Below are 17,705 nucleotides of genomic sequence, written 5' to 3' on the forward strand. Positions count from 1 at the left end.
TACAAAAGGCACTTCGATTCGGTATATAATATTAAAACCTATTGTAGCGTCCTACGGTATCGAATCTCTTCGATTTCCAAGAACGCTTATCACGCGCCAAATTAATATTGCGTGACTAGTTGTGATAATAAGGATCCAGAATGTGCGTGGTCATAAGAGAGTGTTTATTTAGAGAAAAGTGTAGAATAGTTATAATATTCTGCTTTACCTTTATAAGCTTAATCCGCTAGAACGGCGTTGAGGCACATCGAACCTCCGGAATTGCAGTCGACATTATAAAGTATAAAATAAACCATTAGGTCTGGCAAAAGTGTAAGCCTTAAAATAAAATTATGTTATAAATTCGCTCTCCGGGACGGAACACCTATTATTCTATTGTCGCAACACAGATATTTTATTTCAACATACTCCAATATTCCCAAATTCCTATAAAAATAGGGAATGAAATATTAAAGACGCGTGCAAATGAAAAATCGCGACGTGTCCAAACGAGTTCGCGATTATGCGAAAAGCCGACTAGCCTAGGCGACGTACTGCCGTGTACCCGATAACTTCATGTCTGAGTACCCTTCCGATCGGACCCAGTCCACCCCAGCCATCACAGACTCCGACCTGTTTTACTTGCAAATGCATCCCTTTTACAATTCTTACTACTATTCTTAATATCTAATAAATAATATCGCAATGTCTTACACGCTCCTCTGTAATACCCTGTATAATAAACTTGTACTCTTGAATTAGGGTTAGGAATAATTCTATGAAACAACAAATCAAGAAATATTTATTCTTCAAAATCCATCGGTGGCAGAAATTTAAAAAACTGGAAATCCAAAAAAATGACCAAAATTTGCGATGTTTCGCACCAAAATATATCCTTCCATTTCCAACAGTGCAATCACTTCAACAACTCAGAGTCCACGGACAATCGCATCAATTCCTCTGTCACACACGCAAGTTCTCGTGCAACAAATCTCCCATAATGTCATAATTCCCAAATATTTTTCTCAAATCCTTTACGAAAAGGAAAAAAAGAAATAGAAAAATGCTTCATATTGCAGACGCATTTACCTAAGACTTGTCTCGCCTAATGTTCCGAATATTTTGTCTTTCCAGATAATCCCAGTCATTTCAGAATCACTCTGTACAGCAATAATAGAACGGCTCGTGTACTCGGTGAACGCAAAAAGTGGAGGTCCTTTTGCTAAGTTGTCCCAAGCGGATACGAGCACTCGGCGAACCTAGACGCGGAAAGGCGAAACTTCAATTCTTTTTTTTATTCTTTGCCTCTTTCGTTAGGGTGGGGAGGGTGGGCCAAGAGCTCACCAAACGAGCGCTCCTTTTCCTCTTCCGTTCCATTTTTTCTCCTCCTCTCTCGTTCCTTTTTTCTCTCCTCTTGCCTCTCTCTCTCTCTCTCTCTCTCTCTCTCTCTCTCTCTCTCTCTCTCTCTCTCTCTCTCTCTCTCTCTGTTTTCATCCTTTTTCATTCTTTACACGTATAAATATAAAGCTGGTTTAGTAAATCCAGCAGTGCACACTTGAACCGTTCCCCGAAATTTGTACGCTTTTACGAGCTAAATCCAAGTTAATTTCACACACGCCTAGATAGAAGAACCCTGCCAGGTTGATACACACAGACACAAGCCGGACATTCATTTTGGTTCGGGCTTCTCACGCTTTTGTCGTGAACGCGGTCCTACCAACGGCAAAATAGCGAAAACCAAGCCCAAGCCGCGGCACGCTATCAGGGAAAGGCGGACGACGGTAGGAGAGGTGTACAAAAGTTTTGCGCAAATAAATCTCACTACGCAAGGAGCGGACAATGGGCCACGCCGCTGTTGAAAGCGCGTTTAAGCGTGAATTATTGTTTAGCCAGGACGCTTTAAGACAAAAACGATGCTTAAAGTGGATCAGCTGTTTTCTATCCGATTATTACCATTACCACCTGGCCAGCTCTATCGTCTTGTTACCGCTTCACAGCTACCCGGGATTAGAGAACAATTGGGAAGAAATCTTCCTCCATAACCTAATTCGAGTGTTTATGCTTGCGAGTGAAGAACCTTTGATATTTCGGTCGAAACTACCGAGATATCGAGGTTTCTGTACTGGGAAAATTAATTTTGGTTTTTATTTGGAGCGAGTGAATCGAAAGAGAGTACTAATTTTTGCTTGGAATTAGAAAATAATTGCGAAGAATCGTTCTTTCGAGGTATTTAGTGTTCTTTTAGATCTTTCAGTGTAATTATTATTGTCAATGAAGAAAATGTAATATCTTAGTCGAAACTATTCGAGATCAAGATTGTTATATTGGAGGAATTAATTTTAGTATTGTATTTATTTAGAGTCAGTGAGAGGAGTACTGAATTGAGGAAATGATCATTTTTATCTGGAATTAGAAGACAATCGCGAAGAAACGTTCTTTCAAGGTATTTAGTGTCCTTTCAGGTCTTTCAGTGTATTTATTATTGTGAATAAAGGGCCTATCATATATCAGTCGAAACTACCGAGATCGAGGTTTCTCTATTGGAAAAATTAATTTTGATTTTTATTTAGAGCGAGTGAATCGAGAGAGTGCTAATTTTTGCATGAAATTAGAAAGTAATTTCGAAGAACCGTTGTTTCAAGGTATTTAGAGTTCTTTTTGGCCTTTCAGTGTATTTATTATTGCTAATGAAGAACCTTTGATATCTCAGTCGAAACTACCGAGATATCGAGGTTTCTGTACTGGAAAAATTAATTTTGGTTTTTATTTAGAGCGAGTGAATCGAGAGAGTGCTAATTTTTGCGTGAAATTAGAAAATAATCTCGAAGAACCGTTGTTTCAAGGTATTTAGTGTTCTTTTAGGTCTTTCAGTATATTTATTATTGTGAATGAAGAACCTTTTTATATATCTCAATCAAAACTACCGAGATATCGAAGTTTCTGTACTGGAAAAATTAATTTTGGTTTTTATTTAGAGCGAGTGAATCGAGAGGGTACTAATTTTTGCTTGGAATTAGAAAATAATCGCGAAGAATTATTCTTTCAAAGTATTTAGTGTTCTTTTAGGTCTTTTAGTGTAATTATTATTGTGAATGAAGAAAATTTAATATCTCAATCGAAATTATCCGAGATAAAGACTTTTATATTGGAGAAATTAATTTTGGTATTGTATTTATTTAGAGTCAGTGAGAGGAATACTGAACTGAGAAAATACTAATTTTTGTCTGGAATTAGAAGACAATCGTGAAGAAACGTTCTTCCAAATTCTAATTCCAGTATTTATTACTGCGAGTGAACAACCTTTAATAATTGAATTGAAATGACTGAGACCAATGTTTTAGTATTGAAGAAATTAATTTTGCTATTTATTTAGAGTGGGTGAGAGGTATACTGAATTGTGAAGATACTGACTTCCGCCTGGAATTAGAAAACAATCGCGAAGAATCGTTCTCCCAAATCCTAATTCGAGTATTTATCTTTGAGAATGATCAACCTTCAATATCCGAATTGAAATAATTGACAATGAGATCAAGGTTCTCCAGTATGATATTTTTTTCATATATTTTATGGTTAAAATCAAGTATTTTAATATTTCACAAGTGTAGAAAGCAATATATGTTATGTATAGTAGTAGACACAACTACTCATAAGGGTTAAAGATAGTGTACTATACTTATATATTACAAGTAGTATCCATAACTGAACCGTTCACTATACAAATCGACTAACTCCACTTTTTGAAAAATCTGAAATATAAAAAGTTATGAATATACCAAGTGCTTTGACACATAAATTCAAGATTTTTCAAAAAGTATAGTATATCTCAAGTATAGCAATATAAATTAGTATAATTAATAGTTGATAATATATAACGCAATTTATATATAATATATATTGCATCTATAATTATATTATACTATACCAACTATATATGGCACGATAGTACTATATATAATTATGTTATATTAATATAAATATAGCAAGTACTATATTATAAGTATAATGGAACTTCTAATTATATAGTAATATTCACAATACTTAATTAATACTTAATTTAATATATTACACTTATATTATACTATATATTAATACTTAATACTCAATTTTATCAATCAAAAGACCTAAAAAACAGAAGGCCAAGAAGCATGAACTTATTAAATCTGTCTCCTATGATCTTCATCGACAAAATTCAAAATTATTCAGTTATCCTTCATCAATCTCCACTTCCATGCTCGAAAATTTTCAAGTCACCAACCAAGAATCATTTCAATTGATGGTTCAAGCGTGACATGTCCCATTTCTTTGCAATATCTTCTTACGTGATTCATGCATACCTATATCTGAAACATCCATTAGTCGTTCTTAGAACTCGCTTTATGCTATGCTTTCATGATATGTGCATTGTTTGACACGGGTTGCTAGAAATGTAGATTAGTTTCTGCAAAAAGAAAAAAGGAAACTAAAAAAGGGAAAGAAAAATCACAAAAGGGAGCAGGTTTGCGAGATTGAATGCTGCTCGGAAGCTCGCGCTTATAGTTAACTGTAATCCATTGAGAACCCTTCTCAGCTAATACGGGTAGCAGCAGGAAAAGTGAATCGACGTCGAGAAACGCTTAGGTACTTTAGACTGTACTTCAGTTGCTTGAATCCGGAAACTGTTGCTGTTTGAAACGTGTAACTAGAGGAAACGGATACAAAGGGTATAAAAGGTGTGTAAACTTCATGTAAATGTACATACATGTGCAATTAATACTCACATACCGGCAGTTTTGTTGGCATTGCGTTATGAAGTTGGAAATTCGTTTCGCTAACACGAGAAATCATGACAAATGGACAAGACATGATATTTCATTCTTATTTCAATGGCAATTTTATTTTTCCTTTTTTTTGTAATCAATTATATTAACATCTCGATGAACCCACTGTTAATTTACGAAAAGTATTATGGTTAATTTGTGGATTTATTTTTATATTCATTTTCGTATATTTATATGGGGTGATCTCTGATAGACTGAATGATACAAAACAAAAATAATTTTTGCAAATACGTGTCCTTTTAATTTTTTATTATTTTATTTGGAAATTAATAGATTTGTTTCAATTTTTGATCTGCTAATGTAATCAATGTAATCAATTTTATTTTCCTCTTTTTATAATCAATTATATTAATATTTCGATGAACCCATTGTTAATTTACTCTTGAATATTATGGTTAATTTGTGGATTTATTTTTATATTCATTTTCAGATATTTATATGGGGTGACCACTGATAGACTGAGTGATACAAAACAAAAATAATTTTTATAAACACGTGTCCTTTTAATTATGTATTATTTTATTTGGAAATTAATAGATTTGTTTGAATTTTTAATCTGTTAATGTAATCAATGTAATCAATTTTATTTTTCTCTTTTTATAATCAATTATATTAACATCTCGATGAATCCACTGTTAATTTACGAAGAGTATTATGGTTAATTTGTGGATTTATTTTTATATTCATTTTCATATATTTATATAGGGTGATCTCTGATAGACTGAATGATACAAAACAAAAATAATTTTTGCAAACACGTGTCTTTTTAATTTTTTATTATTTTATTTGGAAATATAATTAATAGATTTGTTTTATTTTTAATTTGCAAGGAATGCTCTATAACTTATAAACAAAGAAAATGGAGGGGTTCATTTCCTCAATCTCTTTAGTTTCTTATTGACCATCTTGTGTTTTACTTCTCAAATTATTATTATATTTAGATCTATTAAATATATACTTGTAACTATAAGAAGACAATGGAAATGTTTTATTTTTATTTTAATACAAATTTTTATTTTTTCCAATTAGTTATATGAATATTTTCCCTATAAACCAATTATTCACTCTCTTATTTTATTATTTATTAATATTTATTTACTCTAATTACACTAATTAGAAGATTTAAAGCTATTAGATGTGATTTTGTTAGGTCATTACACACAGGTGCATTAAAACTGTTTCCATGAATTGATTTAAACCTTATCGTAGTGACTTCGCAATAAAATTCGTTTTATTCGATTTCTTTATGTCCTTAACGCTTAAGCCCATTTCATACTGGCAGCAACTAATATACTTTTACTTACTCAGACGCCATTAACTTTAGTTTCGTTTGGCTATTACTCGGATAAGTAAAAACTGTTCCAATGAACTGATTCCACTGCTATTGTATTGTGTGATAGTAACTTCGTGTGTTCCCTTTTCGTTCGATTTCTTTAACTCCTTGACGCTTAAGACTATTTCACACAGATTGCATTCGATATACTTTTACTTACTCAGACATCGTTAAGTTTCGTTTCATTTGACCATTAATTGCATGGGTAAAAATTGATCGATTCTTGCTCTATTGTGGTAACTATGCGGTTCTCCTGTTTTATTAGGCTTCTTTAACTCCTCGATACTTAAGCCTATATCACACGTGCGACGATTGATATATGTGGCTATAATTATGAAAGTGGTCTGAGTCATCGACTTAAGAGGAAAGATTTTATTATTTATTTCGTATTGCATTCATTTATATTACGACAAAATATATTTATTTTCTACAATACAGTAAAGAATTAAATCGTTAGATCGAGTTTGTTGCTTCATTGCAATTAATTTTATAATTTATGACGTATTTAAAGGCCGAAGCTTTTAATATTTCAGAAGCAAATATAAGTGACATAGACCACTTTCATAATCATAGGCACGTATTATATTAGCAACGTACATATACCTCAATAGATATTTCAATTTATGCGAAATTAAATAAAAAGAAGACAAATAAATTAAAAAATGAATAAGCATTAGTTCTGTTTTATATTTTTAAATTTATTATACACAGTTTCAACATTTCTACAGTAATAAATTATCATATTTTTGCACTTATGTAAAGCAAATTTTTCATACTTAATTATTTTTTTCTTTTTTTGTTTACATTATTACGTTATGAATTAATTAATAAAGTATGACTCGTTATTATAAGAAATATACATATTATTGCGCGAGAGAAACAATAGAGTTAGACCAAAAAATTCGCCGTTTCCTGGCAGTTAGGTCAAAAAATGTGAGCATTAAGTGGTTAAAAAAGCACTTTACTTAATAGCTTATGAATTCGAGGAAAAAAGACTGGATTTTTCGTTTGCTATACAGCGTTCCATGCTGTATATAGCTGGCTTGCGTCTCGTTCGTGAATATGCCACTATGAATTAGAAACACAGTTGGATAAAATACCGTCATACGTCACGTATATTAAACTTGACAATTTCTGCGTCAGTTTTCTCGATATTCAACAAACTGTAACTGCGCAACGTTCTGTTCTATTCGCACGTCGTTGTCACGTAATATTATTGCTGGAACCGGGGGAAAAGCATGAATTGTTCGCAACGCGTAACAAGTTTAAAGTCTCCGTGTTATAAATTGTGCGTTTTGTCTTGGCTAAAGAAGAAAGAAAATATTTTCTGTTTACTCTGTGCCAAAAATTCAACTATTCCACTTGTAATATAGGTCCACGAGGTTTCGTGAGTTGACTATAATTCAGTGCATAAATTATTATTCATGGAGAAATATATTTTTAATATCATAGTTTGATCCCACTATGTTATTTCTTGTATTTAATTTAAAATTAAAAATCAACGTCTTAGCGAAAAATATATCTTTGTAGAAAATATTTTTGAAAACATTTATTTTGTGAGTAAATGGATAAAGTGATAAGAATATTTATTGAAACAGCAGAACATTAATTATAACTAAAACTCGTAAATTAAATTCGCTTATAACTGCGATATAATCTCTTGAGGACTCTGTCACACACAACGTCTATTTGTAATGACTGTCATTCATCTACTGATAGTTCTTTCCGATTCTCTATCATACTCGTTACACACACATTCTTCTATACAAGCATTCCTCACACTCATACCACACATTCTATAACAACCACTACCACACATTTTTCTGATAATGTCAAAATTTACTTCCACTGGTCATATTCTGATTTTAAAATTAATATTCTATATTATATTTTATTATTACAATATTATATTTTCCTAATATTGTCACAACTTAATTTCACTGTTCAGTTTTATTATTCTTATATTTAATTGTACATTCAAAATCAGTTTTGTTTAAGGAAGTATCCAGAATTATTAATATATTTTACAGTAACTTGCAATCGAGTTTCATTATTCTGATTTTTATATATTTTATTCTACGTTAATATTGTTTACAAAAGTATGTTCTTATAAGAAGCTATCAATCAAAGCTCTTAATATGAACATTTTTCTGATAACGATATAATTTGGATCCACTTTTCTAAATTACCAACTTCATATTATAGTCTAAATTACATATATGATACCTTACCTACTTTTATTTTCTACACTTCGGTCCCCGTACCTTAGCATTTTCTCACACGCAATTAATAAAAGAAGATTTACCAGTCTTTCACATTTTTTCACACATATTACCTCATTCCTTCAACGCTATCATTTTCTCACGCGCAATTACTAAGAGGAATATCAATCCTTCCCCATTTTTCACACATATCACCCCATTCCTCTAACACAACCATCGGGGAACTAAGCGTCGAATTTCTATAAATAAAAAGCGCCATGTCTCATGGAACGTCTCCCGTTATGTAACAAACAAGGAAGCTCGGTTGAAAAAACAAGGCGAACGACGTAGGGAAATTAGCGTTGAGCAATTTCCATGCCATTTTCACATGTCAATTTGAAACCAGGAGTAATTGCCAAGCGTTGGTACCTGCACTCATTTAGCTTTCCTTGAATCGTTAATTCTAGCCGTAGCGGTGATTCAGCGTGGAAATGTTCGTATTTCACTCGAATTACCATTCGGATTCAGCCAGGTAATCATCGTTACCACTTGGAATCACTGGCCGATAAAGAATTTCACGTGTATTCCATCGTTACAAGAATTCATTGCTCTTCGTCCCTTAATCATGATCCTGTTTTTAACATGCGAGCAAGCCGTGCAACGTACAATTATACAAGTTTTATGTGTACGCGGTGGCACGAGGCAGAAAGTAGTCTGATAAGTTCCTCTGCACGTTGGTTGGTTCGCCTTCTAGCAAACTTTGATGTGTTTTCACTTGCATCGCAACGAGTTCTCCAAGTATTTGGAAGCGTGTGAAAGATTTCTTCGCCAGCCTGAAATCGTATATTTGAAAGCAAATGGCATATTTTTTGACATTTTCTTCGTAACTTTTGATTCCAGATATATTTATTTTTATTCTAACACTATGGTTATTTGCCTTTGATTTATATTAACTCATTTTCGAGTACGGTTGTACGTGAATGGTTAGAAAATTTGTGAAAACAATATTGTACAAGCAATAATACACGTAACAGAAAAAGGTTCGAAGATAATACGAGTAAAATTAGAAAATAAGTCAACGATATATGCGATACTTGCGGTAAACGTTTACTGTAGATATGAGCCGTGGTGGCGCTAGTGAGTTAAATGGAAATTCGTCTTAGGGCTACCGCAACGCTTTCTCGTGAAAGGGTCAAGGATTGTGAGCGAATTGCGGACTGACTTGAAATTGGGGAAAATTTATTAAAGAGTAATATATTTTGGGTAACTGGAATTTTTGATTCCGTGATTTGTAATATACACGTCGAATTTGGATTTGAAATAGTAATTTTGAATGATTAATGGCTTACTATTAAATTTGAGGCAGATACAGCACAATATGGAATTGTGGAAAATAATTTTAAATACTCTTGTATGTATTATATGTGTATTTAGCGCAAGCAAGTAAATAAAAATTGATACAATTTTTTAAAGTTCACATATTTCAAAAGAAGGATAAATTAATTTATAGGAATAGACAAAATGGAATAATTGATTAAAATAAAATTTGATATATTTGTACACACAACCATTGATAACTATTCAAGAAACTATTTATGTTTAAACATATTCATATGTTATATTTAGACTTCTTTGTCTTAGAATATTTATTCGATATTATAATTTCTGAAGTCTTAGAGAACAGGGGAATGAAAATTGTTATTAAAAAATTTATGTGCTTTTAAAAACTGAATTGATATTTAATAATGTATAAATGTACAATTTATACACGTTATTTAAAACATATAAACCACAAAAATAGAAGGTTCGATTTGACAACTTGTTTATTACTTCATATTAATGTATATTAGAGAATATAAAAATATAAAATAAAGTTTCGATTGGGAGAAAAAGTCATTATATATACTAATATATTTAAAAAGTTAAAAAATATTTCTTTTAACGAAAAAGGTTCGAAAAATAAATCCTATTGTGTTGGTAAATCCATCAATTCGTGTACAATTTGTAGAAATATCGACAATTCTCTTGTTGCTTGATATAAATATCGATAAAATTATATTTAATATTGATAAAAATTAAATATTTATGAAAACATGATAAAATACTAATAATAAAATATCCACGGTCGTGTATTTACAAACAACTGTACGATCACTTCGGAATAAAATAGTAATGGATGCTGATCACGCGACATCATTGTTTTCTGGTATAGCAGAAGACGCATAGAGCAGTAATGCGCCATAACAGTTTGCGGCGCCATCTAGCAGCAAATATGACGTCGTGAATACCTTCTTTTTTCGAATCGTAGCTTTCAGACTATTCCATCGATATCTACAGCGCAATAAGTAAGATTTCAAGCTTAATTTATGTCAGGAAATGACGTTCTTGTCGGCATTTCCGCGACAAAAATTGAAAAGTAGCTCCTAACCTCGAAACTCTTTGAGAGTGTGACCTGAAACCGGATAAATTACAAATCGCTCTCACCAACACTTGTTTCGAAATTGTCGTGTCGTCTTCGAAAATAAATATCAGTGTCACCTTGAAATCATCCACAGCAAATATCGAAATTGAAAATCGTAGTGTCAAACAAGGCAATAAAATTAACCTAAAAATTTAAAATAATTTATGAATTTATTATTAGATAACATACGAAAATTGTATTATGTTAATTTAATACTGAACAATATAATAGTAGAAGCTTCTAATAATATTTTTCAAATAGTACATGCACTTTTAAAAATTTATATTTATTTTGTGTCTTATTCATTCTTATTTTTATTATTTTAACATTTTTACTGCTCACTATTGAAAAATATATTTCAATTTGCTCGTGTAGACTATAAATAGCCAGTCCAATATTTACAAAAATTCGAATTTGATGAATTTTAATTACCTTTAATTGATTCTAGACTTCATGTAGACAAAACAAATTTATTTAGAAAATAAATTTTTAACTATTTGGAGCTATCGTATATATCACTCTAAGCTAAATAGGTTCAATAAAATTTTCAAGCATCATAAATACGTAATAATTTTATATTATCAATTATTTTATTATTACATACTGCTATACAAATTAATTAGAACCAGTGATAACCATTTTTCCTTAATTTTAAATATATCTGTAGACTTTGAAAGACAATTTACCTAAATTGAATATTTATATGAAATATAAGTAGTTACTTCTTCTTAATAAATTCTGTTTGTCAAAAATTGCTAAATTGACTCGACAAAATTTCCAAATATCTCAATCATGCGACAATTTCGTGATACCAGTGGTTCGAGGGTTGAGTAGTCAATTATTGGCTCCGAAACAGGAACGTCATAAATAACGTTAGCCAGCCAATCCTGACCAACCTGTTCCTATGTACAATACAACTACGAATTTTACACTGGAATGTCCATTTTACTTTGTTGCTGATGATCTACATTGAATCAAAGATGATTTACTAGCCGATCAATTAGCTTGTCGAACTTACGTCGGTTATCGATATCGCTTGAGGCACTGTGCTTCCTATGAAGATGGAATTACTGCGTCCAATTACTTCATAGTGATGCATCATACCCGTCAACTTAGGTGTACCGACGTAAGCAGATTTTATGTGAATGTGGAAACACGCGAGCTGATTGCAACTTCAAATCGAGATTCTTCTTTTCCTTCTTTTTACCATTCGTATTTCAATGGTTCCACCGATCGTGATTTACGATCTTCGTGAGAGTATTTATGGTTTTAATTAATATTGACAAATTTACTGAAAATATTATTTTAATAAATTGGTTCTTATTCTAAGTTTGGAAACATGGAATTTCTACATGTAATATTTTATGCAAGTTTGTGCTAATTTTATTAAGTCTTTGCACCCTCGTGACACCATTATGGAAGTGTAGATAATTTTGTTTAGAATTTATAGATAATCTGTAAAATTAGTAACTTAGATGAATTTGACTTCGATAGAGGCTAATATTTGTTTTAAGTATGAGAACAAAATATTGTTATAATTTATTGTAACTCTTTAATTATCATTAGTCATTTTAATTATAGTAGTTAATTATTATTTAAATATTATATATAGTTATATTAACTCCCTAATAGTAATTAAAGAATGAAATAAATTTTATATATATTAAGACTGATTGTACCACTTGTTTTAATTATTACGAATTGAGAAAAGTAATTGAAATGAATTTTACTATTTCTTAACTCTCTCTTTTATTCCTTAATCTTTAATGATTCCTTTTCTTTCTATTTGTATCATATCTTTATTTTTCTTTCATAAAGTTCACAGCTCTTTGCAAATCTAATTGAAACTTGAGATTGGAAAACGACGTTGTTGCTTTCATTCTTTTTGTAATTTGTATTTTAATAGCTTCACGGAATAAAATTTCCAAGAAATTACAAATACAGAAATATTTATTATATAATCTTTAGGAATTAAAAGTATTCGTCTAATGAAAACGCATTTATCGATAATATTAATGTATAATAATTATTTGTGTGAAATTATTTTAACGAATATTAAAATAATTTTTGAAATTTATTTGTGAACATTTCAAGTATTTCAATTCCGAAATATTGCTTGATATAATACTTGATGCAAGATAAATTTTGTTTATAGGCATAGAAACGAAATTCGCGGGCTCCAGTTGTAATGACCTAGTGACATCTGACGGGGCAGGCTCCACGATAATCAGCGGCCATTTTGATCAGAGAATAAGATTTTGGGACACCAGATCCGAATGTAGCTCAAACGACATTTTATTGGAGGGAAAAGTCACGTCTCTGGATTTATCTCGAGGTAAGTTCTCTTTACATATACGTAGCATAAAGATTAAAAATCAGGGAAAATATATAAATGTGTATTAAATAGAGGAAAATATAGATATATACATATACATATACATATACAAATAATATGAAAGTAACAATACATTTGATGATATTAAATGACTTCTATAATCTGAATTAATAACAGATATAATAAGTATAGCAATTGAGAAACATAGGTTTGAATTTAATCATATTTATTAAAACATATATAATTAGTTAATTTGAATAAAATATGAAATATTGAAATTATTACACTAATATTATTTATGAACATAATTTCAAATAAATTGAAGTAGAAATCTAGCTGAGAGAACAAAATTATTTTCTTATCTTGAAGAAGTAAAATTTATTAAGTTATTGGAAAATATAAATCGTGGGTGTTAATTTGTTTATATTATAATTTTTCATTTTGGTTCTTCATATTCATATAATTCTATAATTATCGTTAAAGAAATAATACAAATATTTCAAACCTTTCTCACTTATAACTGCTACAAATTTCGAAAATATAATTCCAGACTTTTCATTTACATGTAAAAATGGAATTTTTCCAATATTTAATCCATTAAACATGGAAGTAAAAGCATTCGAAATATGTAATAAAAATTTACAAAGAAATAAGAGATATCGAAAATGTGGCTTTAGAGGAGATTAAATAACCTTGTCCATCATCTTCATGACAAAGAGATGTATCGAGGTTCATAAAATTGTTAATCAGTCATATCGAATTCACTTTGAACATCAAGGCAGACGCAGGAGATATTCAGACTTGTGGGGAAATGGATAGATCTTGCATTATGAAAATGTTTCAACTTGCCGAAGCTGGGAAATCGTATTGCACGCAAACAGTGCTATCTGAACATTCCTCTATATTTGCCTATTCTGATATTAACTAACGTTTCACCATTTCTTTAAACTAAAACTGTTTTAAGAGAATAAAATTAAAATAAAATAAATCAGTAAAATTAAAATAAAATTAAAATAAATCAATACGAAAAATAAAATTCCCAAAATACTGGATAATAGCTATATAATTTGCACTGTTTATTAATTTTATAACAATTATACAGGTAACCCTCCTATAACACGGTAGATAGGTTTCTAGAAAATGCCGTGTTGTGTGAAACCGTGTTGTGTGAAACCGTGTTGTATAAGACCCAGAACCAGTACAAAATTGGGGGTTACGTTTCGAAAGCTTACTAAAACCAAATTCTTTTTTTAATTCGACATAAACAACTTAATTTTTATTAAAAATATAAACGTGTGTGCAACAGAAAGCAAAAGATAAACAAAAATATTATTTTAATTTAACGCAATTTTAATTTAAAAAATTTCTTCGTCGTCATTGCTCGTGTAGAAGTACAGTGGTGTACAAAATTTTTGCCATTTTCTTATTGTGTTAGAGCGAAACCGTGTTATAGGATGCCGTGTTATAAGGGGGTTCCCGCAATTTATGAATCGTGTTATAGTGAAACCGTGTTATCGGATACCGTGTTGTAGGAGGGCTACTGTATTAAGTAAATCGAATGGTATTTTCCGAAAGAGGAAAAATTAATTTTATTTAATTAATTTTTCATTGATGTTATACTAATACATAAACAATTGTTACATAGCGTTGAAATATACAAGTAGTCTCTATCAATAATAATACTCAGTAAATTGAACGATCCTTTTAAATGAGCAGCATTTCATGAATTTTAATTTTATTTTTTTTTTTATATATCATATTTCATTACTAAGGATATTAAAGGAAGCTGATAATTTCATCGTTATTATCGGGAATTATTATCCCTCAGAGGATTTAGTTTCCTCTCTTTGATATTTGCGAAATATGTAATTGAACATGAATCGTATTACGAAATTTCAAAATACATGTAGTAATATCAAATCCGTTAAAGTTATGCACGATCTCTGATGTTATTTTAGTTAAACGTTTTATTATATTTCAAATTGGTAGAATGAAAGCCTTAAACGCAGCGGAAATGGTCAGAGCCATCGACTGATTAGAGGTATGACAACTTGACATATCGCAATTTGTGGTTTCCGGACTTTGATCAATAAGGCACATAAAGAATTGCAGCGTGTCAGTGAAGTCGCTGTATAAATAGTAAAATACAAATATAAATACTTCCACATGACAATAAATAATCCGTGTAAAGGGAAGCATACGACAATCAATTTTGAAAGTCTCTCGTGAAGCACCAATTAATGGCTACTTTGTTCTGGCAATTTGCTGACAGTATTTGATGTCTATTATTTCTTAAAATTACACAGTGGTATACGTGTATTGAATTACAAAGTCTGCTTCGGTACGTGTTAATTTCAATATTTCAATACGTTTAGCACGAGACAAAATTTGGGAATTTATTTAAAGCTTGAAAACAATCGAATAGTTTCACGAAAAGGATTATTCCATTTAATTTTGTATTTTATTTATTTCTTATTGGATAGAAAACTAAAATAGAAAAGAAAAAATAGAATTTTGTAAATACTATTGGTACTATTAGTACTAAATTATATATTCAAAATTTGGGAATTTATTTAAAGCTTGAAAATAATCGAATAGTTTCACGAAAAGGATTATTCCATTTAATTTTATATTTTATTTATTTCTTATTGGATAGAAAACTAAAATAGAGAAAGAAAATAGAATTTTGTAAATACTATTGGTATTATCTATTCAGTATCAGTATTTAATATATTATTAAAATATTTTTGGTGAAAAAATTTATCACGTTTATGGAAGAAGGAAAATACATTTATATCTATAAGAATATTTTAAATAAGTATAAAATTGTATAGGTATATAAGAAAATACTTGTAAACTATAGAATGAGTATACATACATTCCTACCAAAAATATTTTAATAATATATTAAATATTGGTACTGAATAGATAATTTAATACTAATAGTACCAATAGTATTTACTAAATTCTATTTTTCCAATGACACAAGCACCTTCGTGTAAACACACATACACACATCACACACACACTCATCGTAGTTCACTTCCACATCAACACGAACTGATATCGTTTATAAACATGAAATGCTTTCTTATATCATTTGCTATATACCAACATTCCATGCATCAATGACCTCTCATCTTGTGATAGCACGAAATTATCAGTGGTAGATTTATAGCAATATAAATGAATTTCAAGTGAAATATTTTAAACTCCTTTTTGATTTATTCACTTTTTCTTTAATCGTCTATTTAGTTACTATGAGGACAGATTTCAGCGTTAGGATGCAAAAAAAAAAAAATGGCGATAGGAAATGTCAGTACACGAAAGGGACTGGCATATGCTGGGAGCGATAGGAACATCCCACGTATGTGATCGCAATGTGCAAATTTATCTGTTGAAACGTGCACGTACAGTAGCGGGTACTTAAGTGTCGTATTTTTGCCCACTTAATCGTCGCAGAGTTATCACCACCAATTCCTGGAATTGCTACTGCGAAGCGAGTATCGGCTTTATCAGTAATACCTGATCGGTGATGACTACGCTGCTAATGAGTCGCCGAAATAAGAATAATTTTCGTATTTTTCTCGCTTTACAATCGTGAAAATATTTTAGTTAAATTGCCGAGATATTTGCGGCGAGGGAGATACCGGACATGACCATATTTGAATGACTTTGAATTACGCGGATAATGTGGGTTTGATGATGAGGGTAGAAAGAGAATGTTGTATTTGTTTCTGTTATAATGATACGAGTAACAAAAGTACGAATGGTAATTGAATGATAAAATTACACCTACACAATTCGGAATAATATTTATTAGTATTCTTGGAATTTATTGAAATTTATTTAAATTTTTGCCATAATATTTGTTACATTTACTATCTTTATTAAATTTACTATATTTATTGTATTCGCTATATTTGAACGATAAAATTACACCTACACAATTGGGAGTAGTATTTATTAGTATTCTTGGAATTTATTGAAATTTATTTGTTTAAATTTTTGCTATAATATTTGTTACATTTACTATCTTTACTAAATTTACTATATTTACTGTATTCACTATATTTGAACGATAAAATTACACCTACACAATTGGGAGTAGTATTTATTAGTATTCTTGGAATTTATTGAAATTTATTTGTTTAAATTTTTGCTATAATATTTGTTACATTTACTATCTTTACTAAATTTACTATATTTACTGTATTCACTATATTTGAACGATAAAATTACACCTACACAATTAGGAGTAATATTTATTAGTATTCTTGGAATTTATTGAAATTTATTTAAATTTTTGCCATAATATTTGTTGCATTTACCTTCTTTACTAGGTTTGCTATAGTTACTGTATTCGTTATATTTATTGGTTTCATTATATTTACTCCATTTACTATATTTATTATATTTTATTTGGCATATGTACTATATTTGCTACGTTTATTATGTTTACCATGTTTGCCATACTTTCTGTGTTTAGAATATTTAACTATTCTTTTTACTATTTTTATTATAATTATATTATTAAATAGTTATATATTAATTTATATTAGTAATTAATTATATATTA

General features: G+C 30.1%; 1 protein-coding gene across 1 annotated transcript in view; it reads left to right on the top strand.

The window, feature by feature from the left end:
* The window catches only part of Atg16 (Autophagy-related 16), a 101,796-nt gene that overhangs the window by 22,982 nt on the left and 61,109 nt on the right, over window positions 1-17,705 (top strand). Inside the window, exon 2 of the mRNA XM_017904118.1 lies at window positions 12,947-13,126. Coding sequence (XP_017759607.1) covers window positions 12,947-13,126 — 180 coding nt within the window. The remainder of the gene's footprint in view (window positions 1-12,946; window positions 13,127-17,705) is intronic.

The sequence above is a fragment of the Eufriesea mexicana genome, unplaced genomic scaffold (assembly GCF_001483705.2).
Source record: "Eufriesea mexicana isolate 0111107269 unplaced genomic scaffold, ASM148370v2 scaffold2665, whole genome shotgun sequence".
NCBI lineage: Eukaryota > Metazoa > Arthropoda > Insecta > Hymenoptera > Apidae > Eufriesea > Eufriesea mexicana.